This window comes from Rhinolophus ferrumequinum, chromosome 22, assembly GCF_004115265.2.
Source record: "Rhinolophus ferrumequinum isolate MPI-CBG mRhiFer1 chromosome 22, mRhiFer1_v1.p, whole genome shotgun sequence".
NCBI lineage: Eukaryota > Metazoa > Chordata > Mammalia > Chiroptera > Rhinolophidae > Rhinolophus > Rhinolophus ferrumequinum.
In genome coordinates, this window is record NC_046305.1 from 5,572,083 (window position 1) to 5,590,740 (window position 18,658).

Below are 18,658 nucleotides of genomic sequence, written 5' to 3' on the forward strand. Positions count from 1 at the left end.
GAGCAGGCCGATACACTGTCGCCCCACTGCTTTGGCGGACTGCAAATACTGACTAGACGGCCGCTCAGTCGTGTGCAGAGACCGCTGCACAGCAGCTCCTGCAGGACAATCCGCACAGCACCCGGTGGCCCTGGTCTCACAGCCTCACGCCCCACCCCCGCACTGATTCGCCGAAGACCACTGAGCAGCGGCAGCACCTGCCACCCGCCTGGGGTCGCACGTGTAAGCAAGCTGGCTGGGTGGTCCTCCGCCCCCAGGCGGGCGGGCGGGCCTTCAGGTTCATCCGTAGCTCTTTAGTGGGCAGGGCCGTGCCAGCGGCATCACCACCACACTGCTGCCCCCTAGTGCCAGGGCGCTGAACTCGTCTTCCCTGGCCAGGGAGCGGCCCCCAAACCCGGGACCTGGGGCACAGCTCAGGCGCCCAGTCAAGTGGCAATGTTGATGAAAGCAGAGGTGGACAACGGCCCTAACCGTGGTCCTGTTAGAGCCCGGAGACAGGACTGAGGTTTTTAAGTGAATAAGTGTCCCACCTGCCAGTGTCCGCGGGGTCCCCTCAGTGGCCTCGCCTGTCACTGCACAGCAGTATAAAGCCAGGGGCCTGCATTTCGTGCGGGCAGTTGGCCTTTTGACCTGCACTAAGGGCAAATGTCCTCAAAAATGCCTCCGAATGTACAGGATCACCTCCTCTCCCTCTTCCTCTCCCCACCCGCCTCCTTCCTCTCCTTCAGGCTGAATCAGGGCAAACTTGAATTCCTGAATATGCGAAATACGGTTCTAGCTGCGAAACATCCTCCAAGGCTTGGCTCAAACTGTCACCTCCTTCACCGAGCTGCTGGAACTCCCCTAGCTGGAAACGCCCCGCTCTGGAGCCCACATTCTAATCACTACTCCACTCGCTATTAGCACCAGTACCCCCACGTATCTCCCTAAAGTAGAGTGAAAATGCTTTCGTGTTTCTGCTCGCAGGGCCCAGCCTGGTGCTTTGCACACGGGACAGGCAGGGTCTGGTAGACAAATAAATGAATGGACCTCAGTAGAAAGAAGGAAAACAGCGAATTTGTGAAGTGCAGTATTTCTAGATAAACTTAGATGCAATCCTATTAAAATCCGGCTGGTCTGGGACCAGCGCGTGGGCCCTGGGAGTCTCAGGATTCTCCCTGGAGCCCAGCGCAGTGCAGGCCGGGGAAGCACTCTTTAATCCTGGGGCTGCAGGCCTGTTGGCTGCACTCAGGAGGCCTCACCGGCGAGCCATTGCAGGTTATGCCAACCCAGACGTACAGGCCTCTGCCTGTTCCTCGCCTGTGCATACAGACTGACCAGGAATCCAGTCCCTTTAGAAACTAGACAAAAGCTAGGAATATATACACACAGAAGACATAAATGCCCCCCGACTGAGGAATGCCACCTCAGAGAGAGAGCAGAGTGACCCACACGTCTCATCAGCAGACCCACAGGTGAACCTGCCTCTGCTCCTCCCTCCCATCCACCACCAGCGCCTGGCCCCGCATGGTTGTCCATGAGTTTCACCACCATGGAGGTATCTGGAAAGGTCTTTGTAACCTGCAGACCCATCTGGGGACCAGACAACCATTGGTTTATACCGAACAGCAAAAAGACTGCTTCCCCAGGAGCTCGCTAGACCCCAAGGCACGTGGCACAGAGCTAATTCAACCTGCAGCGTGGCTGCCTGGCAGACACAGCTGGATCTCCTTGAACCGACCCTCTGCTGACCACCTGGGATTCTGAAGGTGGGGAAAGCCCTGTGCTCAGCTCAGTCACCCAGGCTGCAGGCCGGACAGGCGATTCAGCGGCTGCCACCCCCCAAGCCCTACTTCTGCTGTTGCAACTCAAGGGAAGAGCGCGCCATCTAACCCCAGGGACCCATTCCACCTCGGAGGCGGCGCCTCTCCCTCCACGAACGCGTCTGGGGGGCGATTCCATCAGGACGGTGCTCTAAACACTAGTCAGGTGAGTGCCCACACCTGGGCCCACAGTCCTCTGCACGCCCCTTAGAAGCCACACTCCAAAGCTGGGCAAATGTTGGCCCGCGGGAGGGTCCCTTTGTTTTCTATCCCTAACTTAGAAGGTCAGAGAACATCAGAGTTGGAAACCATCTTAGCGACCGGTTAATGCAACACCGCACTCCCTTATCCCATTTCCCAGGTGGCCTAGAGGTGATACGATGTCCCAGGTGATGGGTGTCAGGGGGAGCTGGGCCAAGAGTGCAGGTGGGTGATGCCAGGCCCACGTGGTTTCTCTTCTATCTGGTGCTGCCCAGGAACGGGATGACGGCAGTGTTCCCTGTGGAACAGCTTCTGTGCCAACCAAACACCAGACAGAACCCATTTGACGAGGTTTTGCTGCGTGAAGGGGTCTCCTTCCAATGACACGGCTCTCTCTACCTGCCGACTGTCGGGCGCCACAGCCCGTCCTGGCTCGGTAAATTCACGATGTCCTAACCAAACGCGCTGCTTTTTAAATTCTGGAAACAAAACATCTGGTATCTGCTCCTTTCTCCTGTCTCTGATAGTGGTTTCTTCCCTCTTTTGAAATACCAAAGAGTCAGTCAGTAGGGAGGTGGGCCAGCCGGCTCCACCTCAGCGACAGCAGCAGGTGGCCTGTGAGCTGCCCCTGTGAGCACCAGAGGGGGCTGCACCCAAGGCAAGGTCAGACCCAGTACCGAGACGTGCGAACTTGTGGGGGCTCTGCTCATGGGTTCTCCTCTAGGGACACCACACAGCCTGCACTGACCATGCAGAAGGCCTCGGGTGACCTTGCTTTGCTGGGAAGACGTGCCTGCCTCCCGAGGGTGCTGGGAAGGGCTCACTGCCTGCCTCTGGGACGTGTCAGGCTGGACGCCTAGGAGACAGGTTGTGCCGACGAAGAAATGACCCATCTGACGGCTCCTTTCCAGCCTGGTCTCTAGTCCCCTTGTGTGCCCACCTCCCAGAGCGTCACGGCCACACCTCCACCTGCTTTGCTTTGTGCTTCCGGTGCCTCTGCTCCCATCCCTGGGACCTCCAAGAAGCCCACATGTGGTCTCACACAGACACGGACGTCACTGACCCTGGACACAGTTCTCAGTGTTTTATCCAGTGGCTGCACCCAGACACGGGTCCTGACACAATGGCCGCAGGCGTCGCTGTCCGGGACGGGCCACCCTGAGGCCCTCACTTCTGTTCCGAAGCTAGGATGTTCCCTTCTTCGATGCTCTGCAGTTGAAGCCTCTGACTCGCGACAGTTCTGCTGCCTCGGCGGCCCCCAAAGCTGGCCCCAGGGACAGTCCGCGCCGCCATCAAGACCCCGGGCAAAGCTTCTTCCCCGAATAAGTTGATTTTGGCCTCAGCCTCTATGGCTTTGGCCAAGCTGGCGGCGTAACTGTCCAGGGACTTGTGCACTTCGGCTTTCACGTGGAGAACAGGGTTCTTGGCAGCTTCTGAGGGAGGAGGGTGAAAAGGTCAGGGAGGGGCCAGGAGCAAGGACCCTCCCGGGACATGCCTGCTGGTGCCTCACGGCCCTGGGAGGGGAAGCACACAGACGTGGGGGTGAGGGCCTTGAGGTCAAAGTCCTTCAGCGAAGGTCCTCGGTCCCCTACTCACTGCCTGGGAGTCTCAGAAGTGACTTCTTTTGGCCTCAGTAACGAGAAGGTCAAGGTACACCTTACGTCACAGGGTTACTGCAACAATGAAATCATTCTTTCTAAGATGCTTAGCCTAGGTCTGGCCCATAGAGTAGGCGTGATAAATATTTTCTGTTACTGATGTTCAAATGTTGACATCTTTGCAAGAGTTCTCTGGTCCTTCAGCTCCCTGGAGCACATAATGTCTGTGGCTCTAAATTCCTACAGTCTCCTCTCCGTCCTGACTTGGAGATTCATAGACAACCTCAGGGTAGGAAGTGACATTAAAGGTTCAAGTGCCCCACCCAGGATCAGGACCCGAGCACTGAGATGAACAGAAGAGAGGGCGGGCGGTGGGGCTTCCATTGCGATGCTTTATTATCATTACTAAACTCACTGCCCACTCTTCCCCTGACGTTGTGGGGGGAACAATGGGCCCCCCACTCCTCACATTTTCTGGAGGAGGCGACTTCCACCCCACTATCCAGGAGGGTCACAGTGGAGGGACACGTGGCCTCTCCCTGCCCTGCCACGCACTTGCGGGAGGACGGAGTGGTCTGTGTGCGTGTGTCGCACCGAGTTCCACGGCCCCTGCTTGCCCAGCTTACAGGCTGCCCGCGCCAACAGCTGGGAAGCCTACGGGCTCCAGTGAGACTGGCAGGATCGGAGTACCACAGGTGTGGGCAAAGGTGGGGCAGAGCTGAGCCAGGAATGTTCCTGAGGTCCTGGCCTTCCCTGCTGATAGAGGTCCGGGAGCTACAGCCACAGACACCCACCTTTGATTTGTTCCACTTCGTCCTCAAACGTCACGGAGCTCCTCCTCTTGGGTGGGCAAGCACAGTGGGAGGGCGGGTGGTCATCAGATGTGTAGTCTTCGAGCAGCATCACGTCCGTCCCTGAAAGCAAGGGCAGAGTGCGTACAGATAACCAGCAGTGCTAGGTCACCGTCGCTGTTGATTCAGACCCACAGTCGAGTGCAGCTAGCTGTGTGCCCTGTAGCGTCTGCCCAAGAAACACTCTTTGTCACCCCATTCCAGAAGTCTGCAGCCAGCCACTGGGCTGCTTCAGATGCAGAAAAATTACAGCAGGCCTACACCGAGGCATGGGTTCTGTGCCACGATGAGCACCTCTGAGTGTGAAGTCGCCAGCCCTGGCATGGCAGGGAGCGGAGAAGGGCTGAGTGGAGAAGAGGGCCCGTTAGAAGGAGCCTTGTGTTCTGAGTGATTCTTCTGACACTCTGAATTTCTATCGCTGCAAGTAAAATACGCTGCGCTAAGCAAACATTAAAAAATTTTTTTTTTGTTTTTCAATGATAGTTGACATTCAATATTATATTAGTTTCAGATGTTCAACACAGTGGTGAGACATTTATATAACTTACGAAGTGACCCCCCCACCCCCCGATAAGTCTAGTGCCCATCTGGCACCATACGTAGTTACTACAATATAATTGACTATATTCCCGATGCTGTACTTTACATCCTCATGACTATTTTGTAACGACCTATTTCTACTTCTTAATCCCTTCACTTTTTTTGCCCAGCTCCCCACCCCATCTGGCAATCATCAGCTTGTTCTCTGTATCTATAAGTTTGTTTCTGTTTTGTTTGTTCACTTATTTTTTTAGATTCCACATATAGATGAAATCAAATGCTATTTCTTTCCCTGTCTGACTTATTTCACTTATCATGATACCCTCTAGGTCCAATTCAGGTTGTCACAAATAGTAAGATTTCATTCCTTTTTATGGCCAAGTAATAATCCATTGCATACATGTGCCACAAGTTCACACTGCTTCCTTATCTTGGCTATTGTGAATAATGCTGCAATATATTAATGCTGCAATGTATAAACAGGGCACATATAGCTTTTCAAATTAGTATTATGGGTTTTTTCTCCAAATACCCCAAAGTGGAATTGCTGGATCATCTGGCAGCTCTGTTTTTAATTTTTGAGGAACTTCCATACTGTTTTCCATTATGGCTGCACCAATTTGCAACCCCACCAACAGTGCACAGGGGTTCCCTTTTCTCCACATCCCCGGCAACACTTGTTGTTTGCTGATTTATTGATGGACATTCTGACAGGGGTGAGGTGATATCTCATGTGGTTTTAATTTGCATTTCTCTGATGATTAGTGACTTTGAGCATCTTTTCACATGTCTGTGGGCCATCTGTATGTTCTCTTCGGAGAAATGTCAATTCAGGTCCTTTGTCATTTTTTAATCTGATTGTTTGTTTTTTTGGTATTAAGTTGCATGAATTCTTTATATATTTTGGATATTAATCCCTATCATTTGCAAACATATTCTCCCACTCAATAGGTTGTCTTTTCATTTTGTTGATGGTTTCCTTTGCTGTGCAAAAACTTTTTAGTTTGATGTAGTTCCATTTGTTCATTTTTTATTTCCCTTGCCTGAGGAGATATATCAGAAAAAATATAACAAAGAGCAATGTCAAAGAGTTCACTGCCTAAGTTTTCTTCTAGGAGTTTTATGGTTTCAGGTCTTACATTTAACTCTTTAATCCATTTTGAGTTTATTTATTTTTTATTTTATTGGGGAATAATGGGGATCAGTGTGTTTCTCCACCGCCCATCAGCTCCAAGTCGTCCTTCAATCTAGTTGTGGAGGGCGCAGCTCAGCTCCAAGTCCAGTCGCCGTTTTCAATCTTAGTTGCAGGGGGTGCAGGCCACCATCCCATGTGGGAATTGAACCGGCAACCTTGTTGTTAAGAGCTGGTGCTCTAATCAACTGAGCCATCTGGCTGCCTTTGAATTTATTCTTGTATATGGTATAACCATCCTATGTCTTTTGATTGGAGCATTTAATCCATTTACACTTAAAGTAATTATTGATAGGTAATGTAGTTATTACCATTTTACTATTCATATTTTTTTACCTTTTTTCCTCCTCTTCTCCTCCCCCTCCTCCTACTTCTTCTTCTTCACAAAGTCCCTTTAATGTTTCTTGTAATACTGGTTTGGCAGTGATGAACTCCCTTAGCTTTTTCTCATCTGGGAAGCTCTTTATCTTTTCTTTGATTCTTGCTGGGTAGAGTAGTCTTGGTTGCAGATCCTTTCATCACTTTGAATATTTCATGACAGTCCCTTCTGGCCTGCAAAGTTTTTGTTGAGAAATCAACTGACAGTCTTATGGGAGCTCCCTTGTCCGTAACTAACTACAAGTACTTTTCTCTTGCTGCTTTTAAGAATCTCTCGTTGTCTTTAACCTTTGGCATTTTAATTATGATGTGTCTTGGTTGGGCCTCTTTGGGTTCATTTTGTTTGAAACTCTTTGTGCTTCCTGGACTTTTATGTCTGTTTTCTTTGTCAGGTAAGTTTTCAGTCGTAATTTCTTCAAATAGGTTTTCAATCCCTTGCTCTCTCTCTCCTCCTCTGGTACCCCTATGATGTGAATGTTGGTACCCTTGATATTGTCCCAGAGACCCCTTAAACTATCCTCATTTTATAAAATTCTTTTTTCTTTTTGCTGTTCTCATTTTCAAGGTTGCCGGGTGTTTTTCAGTACCTTGTCTTTAACATTGCTGATTTGATCCTCTGCTTCATGTAATCTGCTGTTGATTCCATCTAATGTATTCATTTCAGTTACTGTATTACTTTTCTGACTCTTTTTGATGTTTCTATCTCCTTGTGTACGTTCTCACTGAGCTCATCTATTCTTCCCCTAAGTTCACTGAGCATCCTCATAACCAGTGTTTTGAACTCTGTTTGTGTTAGGTTGCTTGCCTCCATGTTTAGTTCTTTTTCTGGAATTTTATCTGTTTATTTGGGACATGATTTTTTGTTTCCTCATTTTGGCTCTCTCCCTGTTTGTGTGCATTAACAGGGAGAGATGTATCTGCTACATCTCCCAGTCTTGGCCGGGTAGCCTTATGTAGTAGATGTCCTGTGGGGCTCAGTGGCACAGCCTCCCTGGTCACCTGAGCCAGGTGCTCCAGGTATATGTATCCCTTGTGTGGGTTGCGTGTGCTCTCCTGTTGTAGTTGAGCCTTGACTGCTGCTGGTATGTGTATGGGTGGGATTTACCCTGAGGCTGACTGGATGTGAGGATGGGCTGTGATGACAGAGAACAAGCTGTTGTGCAGAGGCTGACGCCACAGAGCAGATTCACTTTAGTGGGACACTGGTCCCAGCCGAGTCCACCCTTTGGGTGTGTCATTTGTGTTGCTAATTGGGTGGTACTCTGTCTGGTGTGGTCTGTAGCTAGCCACCAGGTGTGCTGGTTCTTGGGCCTCTTGAGAGGGGCTCTGGTGCAGGCCAAGGTCAGCCACTATCCGTGCCCAGCCCAGGGCTACCTGGTAGAAGCTAAAGAGTGATCTGTGGTTGGTAGCTGCCTATGCTGGGCTTGGAGGCACCTGGGTGAGGCTGCCCGTAGTACCAGGCTTGGAGCTGCTTAGCAAGAGGTACGGGACATGCTGAGGCCAGCTGCTGCTTATTTGGGATCTGTGGGCCGTTGAGAGATTTTAGGAAAGTTCACAATATGAGCAGAGGCTGACCACTTATGAGGAACAGCCAATAAGAGGGTTGGCTGGTGGGCGAGGTGTGTGGGATGCTGTCTGCGTGGGATGAGCGGGTTTCGCCATGCTGACGGAGACTCACACTGGGTGCCCACCAGTGTCCACAAGCTGGGCTGGGGAGGGCTCCACAAAGGAAAATGGTGCCTGGAAGCACTTTTGTCCCAGAATGAGCTGCCCCCCCAGTCCTCGTCTTGAAGCGAAACAACTCAGTTGGTCCCTGTATGTCCCTGATGCTTTTTGAACTACTGTCCCTTTGCTGGTGCTTAGGGTGTTTGTGAGTTAGGTTTTCTGCACGGGCCCTTTAAGAGGATGCTTGGGTCTACAGCATGCCTGTCCCACCTGGATGGAATCCTCGCTGATATTCACAGCCAGATGTTATGGGGACTATTCCTGGCACTGCTGCTCTGGGGCTGGGGACTCTGGTGTGGGGCGGGGACCCTTCACTCCTTGTAGGAGACGTCTGCAGCCGAGATGTCCCTCCAAGTTCTTCACCATCACACGTGAGTGTGGGAACAGCCCATTTCCTTTCTCCGTCCCTCCAACCCATTTCGATGTGGCTTCTTTATAGCCTTAGTTATAAGACTTCTGTTCAGCTCGAGTTCAGGTGGTTCTCAAATGATGGTTGTTCTGTAGTTTAGTTGTAATTTTGATGTGGTTGTAGGAGGAGGTGAGCAGAGTTTATCTAACCTGCCATCTTGACCGGAAGCCTCCACCATCTTTTTTTTAGCAGCAGAATTATTGAGGTATAGTTCACATACCACACAACTCACACACTTACCGTGCATGGGGCGTCTGACCCCACAGTAAGAGCTCCAGAGGGGCAGTTCACCACTGCAGCTCTAGGACCTAGTACTGTGTCTGGCCAAAGCTGGGGCTTGGCACATAGAGACTTGTTGAATGACTGAACGTCACAGTATCTCTGGATCCCTGCTGGTTGTCTGAGGAGTGACGAGAACTTCCTTCAAATCACATGAGGGACTCAGGGCTACAGGGAATGGTGTGACCATAGTTCAACCCACTGAGTTGCCAGGTGAGGGAACATTCTCTGGGAATATTCTGCCTCCAGGGAAAATTCCATGACAGAAGGCCTGTCCTTCGAGTTCCATGACACGGGCTGAGGCACGGACACACAGCCAAGGAAACGATGACTTTTCTAAAGCTCCCAACAGCGGCGATGGAGGAACACGTGCAAAATACCTGCTGCCCGGCTTGCGGCTCGTGCCCCTGGTTCCCTTCATGCGGCCCCGGGCTGGGTAATACATGGTCCTTCTCCAGCAACAGGAGTCTCGGACGACCGATGGAGGGACACTGCCGGCCTCTGCCCTCTCGCCTCCCTCCCAGAGCCTTGTGAGAGCACAACAACATGTTTGGTGGGCACAGAGGTGGCACTGGGCTCTCCACGGGCATCCAGGAGAGGCCCTGACCTCTTGGAACCCTGACCACACGTCCTGTGTGAGAACTTGGACCTGTGTCTCCTGCAGGCGACGGATGCAGGGTACATAATGACAGTGACAAGGGTATGTGACCTCGTTGGAGCTACCCTTGCTACAGCAATCGCTACCCCCAGTGCCCACAGGGGGAAACTCGAAGGTTTAGGAAGAGGTTGAGCCACTTGCCTTCGAGAATGCAGCTCGTGAAATGCCAGGCTGAACACCAGGCCTCCTGCCTCCAGAGCCGGCACAGCCTGCTGGTTAGTATAATTACATCACAATCACTTAGCACTTTCTTTTGCAATGGCTTTTGCTTAATTTGAATCTCTGGATTCATATGAACTGTATGAACGGAACCCTGTGTGGTGGAGAGAATAGAATGGAGACCCCCATTTTCTAGAGGAGGAAACTGAGGCACAGAAATGCTGAAAAGCTAAAATCCACAACTGAGAACTGTGCCTCTGCCTCTGGCCCCCGAACGCCTTCACTGCACCACGGAGGTGGCCCCCTCCCAGCTCCTACACCTGTGTCTGGGGAACGGGACAGGTGGCAGGCATGCGGCTTACCTGAGTCCTGAGAGCAGCTGAAGCCGGTGTCCCCGGTGCTGCTGCTGTTCCCCAGGGGCTGGCCCCCTGCCATGAGTGCTGTGAGGTGCGGGGACAGGCCCAGGTCTGAAAGGCAAAGCAAGCACTGACTACCATCCATGTCATGTCCTCACGCCATGGCCACCTCCCATTTCAGTCGTTCCCACCACCTCACCTCCAACTCTTCTGTCCCCGCTGTTCTTGCCAAACGTGCTCTCAACCCATTGAAATGCGGGGAGCCCTTAGCTGCTGCCCTTTCCCACTTTGCCCCTTGTTCCCGTCCCAGGGGAGTCTGCATCGTGACCGGGTTCACTGGGTCCCCCAGAGGGGGAAACTCCCATGACAATGTCAAACCAGCAAGGCAGGTGGAGAGAAAACATGAGCTGAGCCGTCTTGGGAGAACTTCCGGTTAAACGTGGAATGTGGGTACACGTTTACCTCCTGAAGTCCTACTTGAAGACCAAAAAGGAATATTTTTTTTAAGAGGCTTAAACCCCACACTGGGAGAGACTGTCAGCTGGAAGGTAGATGGATGAGGCAATGGAAACGACCAAGAAGAGAGCTGAGGTTGGCAGTAGGGGCCTGGGAGAAGGCTGGTTCTCGCCCACGGCCCCGAGAAGATGGGAAGTGCAAGCCAGGGAGTCTCTGCAGGCAGCTGGGGCTTGATAGGAAGCGGGGGGTCCCCAGTCCGGGCTCCAGGCACCCGGCCCAGTGTTGGCAGGAGAGTGGAAGGAAGTGAACCAGGGGCCTGGCCTTCGAGACACCAGACGCAGCCCTGCAGACGCTGAGGGACAGGCACCCACCAGCCAGTGCTCCCCAGTGCTGCCCAGGGCCTCGCTCTTAACCATGAAGGGATGGTTAAGAGCCACGACCTCCAGACATTTAAGGAAAGACACTAGTTTGAAAAACATAGATGGAGGGGGGGAATAAAAAAGAAAAAGGAAGAAAAAAGATGGTTTTCTGAGGAGACAACTGCAGGGTGCTTCAGAAAACAACGACCAAAGAATTCTAATGGTATCCTCATAAAGTTGAGAAAAGAATGAATCCATGAACAAAAGAGGCTGTGGAGACCGGAGGTAACCAAAAGGAGCTCTTAGAAATTAAAAATCTGAAATAAAAAGTCAAACTCCGCTCTCACGAGGCAGACGGACCACCTGGTAGATGTGAGGACCTCCCGTCAGGGACTGCCTGTGCTGTCCCACAGAACACGCCCCGGCCAGACAGAACGCCAGTCCTTACTTTCATCCTGATTCTGCTGCGGGTACAGGTGACAGCACATATGTTCTCCTTTCTTCTCCGGAGCCAAGGAGGACATTTGGGAATTCCCTTTCGTGAAATTTGGGAATCGCACCCTTGCAAGAGGCCTCCTCCTTCCCTGGGGTAGATGTGGATGGCTGGGACCAGAGAAGATGCCACACGTGTACACGCTCTCCAGGCTCGTGGCCCCAGAATATGACGGTGTCTCAGCAGGAAGCCTGGCTGGGGAGGGGTGCCTGTGGGGGCCCACCCACTGCCAACTGGGATGGCTGAGGCCACAGTGGGGTTTGGACACGGTCTCTGAGGCTGCGGTGAAAGCCAGGAGCAAGTCCTGGCCTCCACCAGCGGGTGGACTCATTCGAGCCAGACCACTGTGGCCAGCAGAAAGGTCTGGAAACAGTGCAGCCAGGTGGCCTCTCTATTCTGTTTATCCAGCATTTGCCACTGGACAGTGGGTGGCTACCCTGGGATTCTTCACATGAAACAACATCATATCTCCTGGGCTGGGCTCAGTGCAGCTTCCTTTCACACAATTGAAAAAAAGGAGGAGAAAGAGCACAAAGCGACAGGCCCCAGAGATCAGGTCAGAAGCCTGGGGCGGCTACAAGAGTCACTAGTGCCCATTAGAAGCTAAAAGAACAAAAGTGAGTGCTATTCGGACGCGAAACAGGCACTTCAAGGTAACCGGAAGACCTCTTGGTGGCACCAGGAAGGGACCTTGGAAAAGCCAGGTGGAAAAATTCAAAGGATCCAGGGTCGCCCTTACCTCCCGCCAGCCCGGACCTCTCAAAGGTGACCCTGGAGTGAGGCATGTCCTTTGAGTATTTGTGAGTCAGTGTCCTCGTCCCCAAAGATACCTGGAAAGGCTGTCACCAGTTCCAGGAGTTTGAGGATCAGGTAACAGTAGCATTTGGAAAGGTCACTCTTCAAGCCTGGGGTGGGGCAGTACCTGGGCTCTGAAGGGCTGGGTCTGCTGGTGGAAGAGCTCCTCATAACCCCTTCTTTGCTCTCCTGTGGCCACCTGTCAGCTCTGGATTAGTGGGATGGCTTTCCAAGACTAACTGTGAGCATTTAGCTCCCCTTTCAGCAACAGAAGTCAGTGACTGGCCACCACGAGGTGGCACTGCCCAGCAAACTCCAAATTCCTAGGGGAGCACGTGGGAATCTGCTAACAAAACCTCATGAGCAGAAGGTACCCTGGTGGCTCAGTGACAGCTGGCACCCAGGAAAAACCTAAGCTTTGGCACTTCTCCAGGTTGGAGCTAACGGAATGAGAAAACCACAATCCACTGACTGTGGCTGAAATCTATGTATGAAATAAACTTGACAGTGTGTTTATAAAACTCCCGGTATCCAAGCGTCAGCTGGGAAGCTCCAGATATTTCTGGAATTCCACTCTGCCTTTGCTCATAAGCCCTATTAGGAAAGTTTATAATTCCACATCCTGATTCCTTAGGTTACAACTTTGCAGGTGCCCATGCAAATGGAGAGGCTGGGGGCAGGGAAAGCCCACTGGGATTGAGGAGTCTGCTGCAGATCCAAGTTGTGCCCACAGAGGGCGCTGGACCAGGGTCTGCTCAGCAGGGGATCATCCGGAGAGACCAGGAAGGTGAGATGGAGGAGGCAGTGGTTTCCGGGCCCCATCAGAAAGGCAGTCGCATTCCTGGCATGGATGGGGCAGGATGCAGGGCTGGGGTGGGCACTGCATTCTGCTCTCCTTCCAAGACTCTTGCTGACGCTCTGGCCTCCTCCTGAAAACTTTTTGGGAAGAGACAACAGGGTCCCTCCAGCTCCCCATTCCTGGGCAAAGCCAACGACTCGGAATCCATCATCCCACACGCTCTCAACCCCGAATCATCCCACAGGACTGCTTTCCCCTCAATGAGCAGGAGACCGCTAGCCGCCTTGAACTTGCCAGCCCAACCACAGCTGGTGTTTTCTGCCGTTTCTCACAGCCTCGCGAACTCTTCCAGAATAATCACAAGTGACTTGCATAGAAAATCTTGGCCCGGAAAGCAGATGTTTCTTTTTGTTCGGTCTACCCCTCTCCTCCTCCATTCTCTTTCCTCATTTTTTCCCTTCCTCATTCTTAACTCTACTGGAATAGAAAACATCCAATAATTTTTTGCTTAGAAGTACTTTTACAAAATCTGAATGAAAACGTTACTCAGAAATGACACCAAACCCTGAATGTCTTCCTAGTTCACAAGTCAAACTTGAAGACATAGTCTTGCAAGGGTCAAGGGGTGGGCATTTTGGTGGTTAAAATACTGGGATACAGGGAGATTTTTTTCTCCTGTGGTCAAAATAAAAAGTCCCAGAATTCCTTCCTCCATCCACCATGAAATCTATCAGTGACGTGGTTTGTGTAACTGCCTCAGGGAGAGGATCTCCCATCGTCACTGCCACTGAGTGCTCCTGATAATTCGGAGTTGTTCCTTCTCTCCACTCTCTGGAGAGAGAAGGTAGACGACCTCTCTACTTCAGGAAGAGGAAAGGTTAACCTGAGTTGCCCAAAGCCATCCGGCAAGAGATTAGAACTGCAGTCTGAACTGGCTCTTTCCATGAATATCTGACAAGGGCTGTCAAAATCTCTCTTCCAATAGCTCATCCAGGTGATGGCCTCCCTCACACATGACCCTAAAAATCCACTTACTTCCCCACTGGGGCGACGCAGTAATAACTGCTGGAGACAAGACCCACCAACGCATGCTAAAAACAGCAGGTGGAGGAGAAACAGGGTGTTCGCAGAGCGTCAAAGGATCTCCTCGATCGTATGATTCAATTGTAACAGAAAAAATAGTAACTGGACAGTGGAGAGACCCGGCTGACTCCACCTTCACTGTGTGGACTGATGTCGGCGTCCCACCCTCCAATTCCTACCCGGACACCCTCACCCCCGAGGTGACGGCATTCAGGGATGGCGCCTTTGAGAGGGTGGGATTCTCCTACGAAGAGGCCAGAGAGCTTGCTCTCTCTCCTGTCCGCACCCCCACGTGAGCACACAGCAAGCAGCCAGCCAGAAAGAGAACCCTCACTGGAACTTTACCATCGGGTACTCTGATCCCGCTGTCTAGCCTCCTGAACTGGGAGGAGAGAAATGTCTGTGGTTGAAGCGCCCCGTCTATGGTATTTTGTTACAGCAGCTCAAGCTGAAGAATATATTAACCAAGAGATCAAGGGTCACATGACTAGTAATGAGGCACAGTGACGTATGTGTCCCTGACATGGTCACTAAGAAGGGGACATCACCCCCCGTGCTCCTGCCAAAAAGTACGACCCCATTCTAATCTTGAGAACACAGGGGCTAAACACAAGGTGGGGGCTTTCTACAAAACCCCTGGCCAGCAGGACTCTTCAAGAGTGTCATGTCATACGTGACAAGAAAAGAACCAGGACCTGAAGACGGCAGAGGGAGAGGGGACGCCTGAATGCAACGTGGGATCCTAAACTGGGTCCCGGAAATAACAAGGACATAAATGGAAAACGGGTGACATTGGAATCAAGTCTGTAGTTCACAGCACTGCCCAGAGTCACTGTTGTAGGTTTGGTGGCTGTGCTGCGGCTAGGCAAGATGTTAGCACTAGGGGAAGCTGGGTGGACAGGAATTCTCTGTTTTTCCAACTGTAAAATTATTTCAAAATAAAGAGGCGTAAGAAAGTCCATCCCTGACTAGAGTAATTCCTTCGGATCTTATCAAAGGAGGTGGGATGGTGTCCCAAACCTTGTTAGGTCCAAATCAATCATCAGAGCAGCTTTACATGTACCCTACAGTGACATTTCAGTGGGGGTGGGGGGTGGGGGCTGAGGTTCGGCATTGACTCATCCTGAATTATCAGGGACAATACGAGGAAACCACAGACCTGCGATGAAAGGCCCAAGATCGAGCAGCATGTCCGGGGATGAGCGGTGAGGTGGGGAAGGAGCCGGTGAAAGAACACTGGAAGGAAAGGGCTGGCCAAGCGGAGAAGGCAGCCTGGTCCAACGCTTGGATTCTTTTGTCTCTAGACAGAAAGAACTACCCTCGATGGCTGGGGTGACAGAAAACAGATTTCTGAACTCTGGCGTCCCCTGCTTTAAGCCGCTCAGCTCGGGAAGGCTGCGGGAATCACAGCAGACCCTCTGGGATATTCCTTCCCCAAAGGACACCTGCTCCTTGAGCCTGAGGCCGCAGTCAGTCTGAGGCCTCACCTGTGGATGTGCCAGAGCGGCTGAGAGGACCCCAGGCACACCTGGCTGCAGGTGGGCGTCCCTTTCCTGACAAGGCCCCACGTTACCTGTGATCCTGTTGGAAATGCTGAAGAGCCTGGACGTCCTCTGCCGCTGCACAAACGGTTCCCGGTAATACCGGTCCCCAAAGCACATGCCCAGCAGCTCCTTGCGGACTGTCTTGTTCCAGAGTCCGTAGATCAGGGGGTGGCAGACGGCGCTGGTGAAGGACAGCCACGTGGCCCAGGTCTCCAGGCTCGGGGAGACGGAGTTCTTCCCCCAGAGGGCCTCCGAGGTGATGACAGCCATGTAGGGGCCCCAGGTGACCGTGAAGGCACCGAGGACCACCAGGATGGTGACGAGGGCTTTGCACTGGTTGGCCGAGTAGACCACGCCCTGCAGGGCGTTCCTGCGGCTGCCCGAGGACGAGGTGGACGTGCTGGAGTTCTTCCTCCCGTCCCGCTGCGCGTCCTCCTCCGCGATGACCACGGTGCCACAGTGCACCTTGCGCGCCTTGACCCTGGCCACGCGGAAGATGAAGCCATAGCACACCAGCATGACCGCGAACGGGAGCAGGGCGCACCACACCTGCCAGAAGGCGGTGTAGCCGGGCTCCCGGTGCCACGCAGCCACGCACATCCACTTGAACTCGTCAAACTCCACGGACGACCAGCCGAACAGAGGCGGCAGGCAGCCGATGAGGGAGTGAAGCCAGACGTAGACGAGCGCCATCACGGCTCGGTTCCCCGTCATCTTCATGGGGTACACCATGGGGTACAGGACAGCGTGGTAGCTGGAACAGGAAGGGGGGAGGCGAGAGGAGTCCAAACGGAGAAGACACACAGATGGACGCCCACTGCCCCCCAGGGAGCGAGCACCCCCACCCCCACCCCCAGGCATTTCATCCATGGGGGAAACGCTGTTTCATGAAATGGGATAGGGGCGGGGGTTGCTGGGGTGGGGATACGGGGAACTTCTGGGAAGGTTTCCTTCACTTTGAAAAAGGATCCAGGCAACTTTCTACTTTTCTCGGCCCCTTTAAAATACGTGCAGGTTCTCTGAGCTAAGACACCTCAAGGTGACAGTGCAGCTAGGGGTGGAAGGAAAGGAAGCCTGGGGACTGTTCACGGTCCTCGGCCCCTTTGGCTGTTCTGGCATTCGTAAACACAGTTACAATTAATAAGCTGTCCTCTGCAACACGGCCTTCTGGCGAGCCTTAAGACCCAGTTGTTGTTACTACTATTTTATGGCAAGACTTCCGCTTTAGTGTAACACATGGTGTTTATATCACTCGCTGACTAAGGCTTTGGGCGCGCTAGTCCAGTGGATGTGACAGTGATTTCTCCCAGCTGAGTCCGAGTCCCACTGGCATGCCAGACCAGCTGAGTCCGAGTCCCACTGGCATGCCAGACCAGAGGGCCAGCGCTGGCTCCCAGGGGGCCAGTCTCCCTGACAGAGAGGCCAGAGCCCCGCCTGTGTAGATCCACACCCACCAGGGGTCACTTGGGTTCTTTTGGTGGAGAGGGGGAAGGGGTAAAATTTATGTACAGTTGAAATGCACAAATCCACACTTCTAGCAAGACACAGGACATTTCCACATCTGCCCACAAGAAAATGGATTTCATAGACTTGAAACTTCATTGTTTTAAATTTAAGCCTCGTCGCAGGTTCAAAGGAAAATGCAGAACAAAAGCAATCCCCACTCCCTGCATGTGAACGCAGGCCGACATTCAAGCGGTTTCCTTTGTGTTCTGTGCTCTGAACTGTCTTCTGAAGCTCTCCATCTGTTCTCCAACAACTCACTCTTAGACATGAGCTCAAGTACGACCCTTGGTCCCAAAGAGGCTTTCCTGATGTCCCTTGTCACTGAAAGGCTGTCACGCGTGTAAGGGCTCCAAATGCTTCGTTGTCCTGCCACAAGACCAGCCATTTTGATAAGGGCCCTGGTTTTAAGAAGATGGCTCCACTACAAACACGAAGAAAACCTCAGCCAACTGTAGTCACCTCGGGCAAACACGTCCACTCGTCCTGCACCACCTTCTAACAGCACTAGTGGTTTTCCTCACGATAACTAACCAACATTTTCGCTTATTAGAAGATTACTTTTAGAGCTGGAGTTTCATCCCCCGCAGGGTGGAATGACCGACTGCTTCCCTCAGTCTGTATTCACACAGCCGACAGGATTCTGGCCTCAGGCCAGTGGATGCCTGCATCTGGATGGACATCCAGCGACTACTCATTCGCTAAAACCCTGATGGTCCCAAAGGAGCCCGGGAACTTGGGTCACGCAGTGACAACCTCGCTGGCTCTCACCTGTGTTTCCCTGACTCCACTGCCAGCTTCCGCCCCAATCCTGTAAGTCACACTGAACGTGAATCGACCCTCTCTGGCCTCACGAAGTCTACCCTCGCCTGGGATGAATGAAGGGCCCACTGGCAAAAGGCCAACCCACAGGATGAATCGAGGGGTTGGAAATTCGTTGTCAAAGCCTGCGAGACTCGCATAACCGACTCTGACAGCATAATGCGGGAGTCTGAAGGACCCAGCCGCTATAGCGTTCGGACATCAGCAGTGCCACTTCTTACTGTTTGAGCCAGCTAGACCACCGGAAGTGACAACCCAGATTTGTAAAAGCACTCGCCATCTCTCCCAGGTGCCACCGTCTTCGTCCCCTGAGTCACCTTCCAACCCAAACTGAGCTCCCTGTCCTGTGGAGAAGTGACAGCCTTGCCTCTTTGGGGACCCCCCCAGTCCAGCTCCAAGCCAAAGCAACAAACCTTCCTCAGCTTCCCTTTCTCATCTATCAACTCAGAATCAGAGGTTTCTACAACTCGATGTAAGCAATGGAACCTCTTTTGAAAAATAAAACGACATGCAAGATAGATCAGATACATCCAGGCTGCTCTGGCTGAAGGGATGGACGCAAAGGCTGAACTGCCCTTTCACATCCTCTCCCTGCACAGCCCCTGACTCCCTCCCAAGGAACTCAGATGGGGGCAAAGTCCCAGATGACCTCTCCA

General features: G+C 52.5%; 1 protein-coding gene across 6 annotated transcripts in view; it reads right to left on the bottom strand.

The window, feature by feature from the left end:
• Positions 1–200: 200 nt before the first annotated feature.
• Positions 201–18,658, bottom strand: part of GPR161 (G protein-coupled receptor 161) — a 33,202-nt gene continuing 14,744 nt past the window's right edge. For all 6 annotated transcript variants that reach the window (XM_033093627.1, XM_033093628.1, XM_033093626.1 and 3 more), the window contains exons 3-6: positions 15,707–16,431; positions 10,155–10,259; positions 4,396–4,515; positions 201–3,436 (exon numbers count right to left, since the gene is read on the bottom strand). In XM_033093627.1, the coding sequence (XP_032949518.1) occupies positions 3,171–3,436; positions 4,396–4,515; positions 10,155–10,259; positions 15,707–16,431 (1,216 nt within the window). In that variant the 3' untranslated portion in view covers positions 201–3,170. The remainder of the gene's footprint in view (positions 3,437–4,395; positions 4,516–10,154; positions 10,260–15,706; positions 16,432–18,658) is intronic.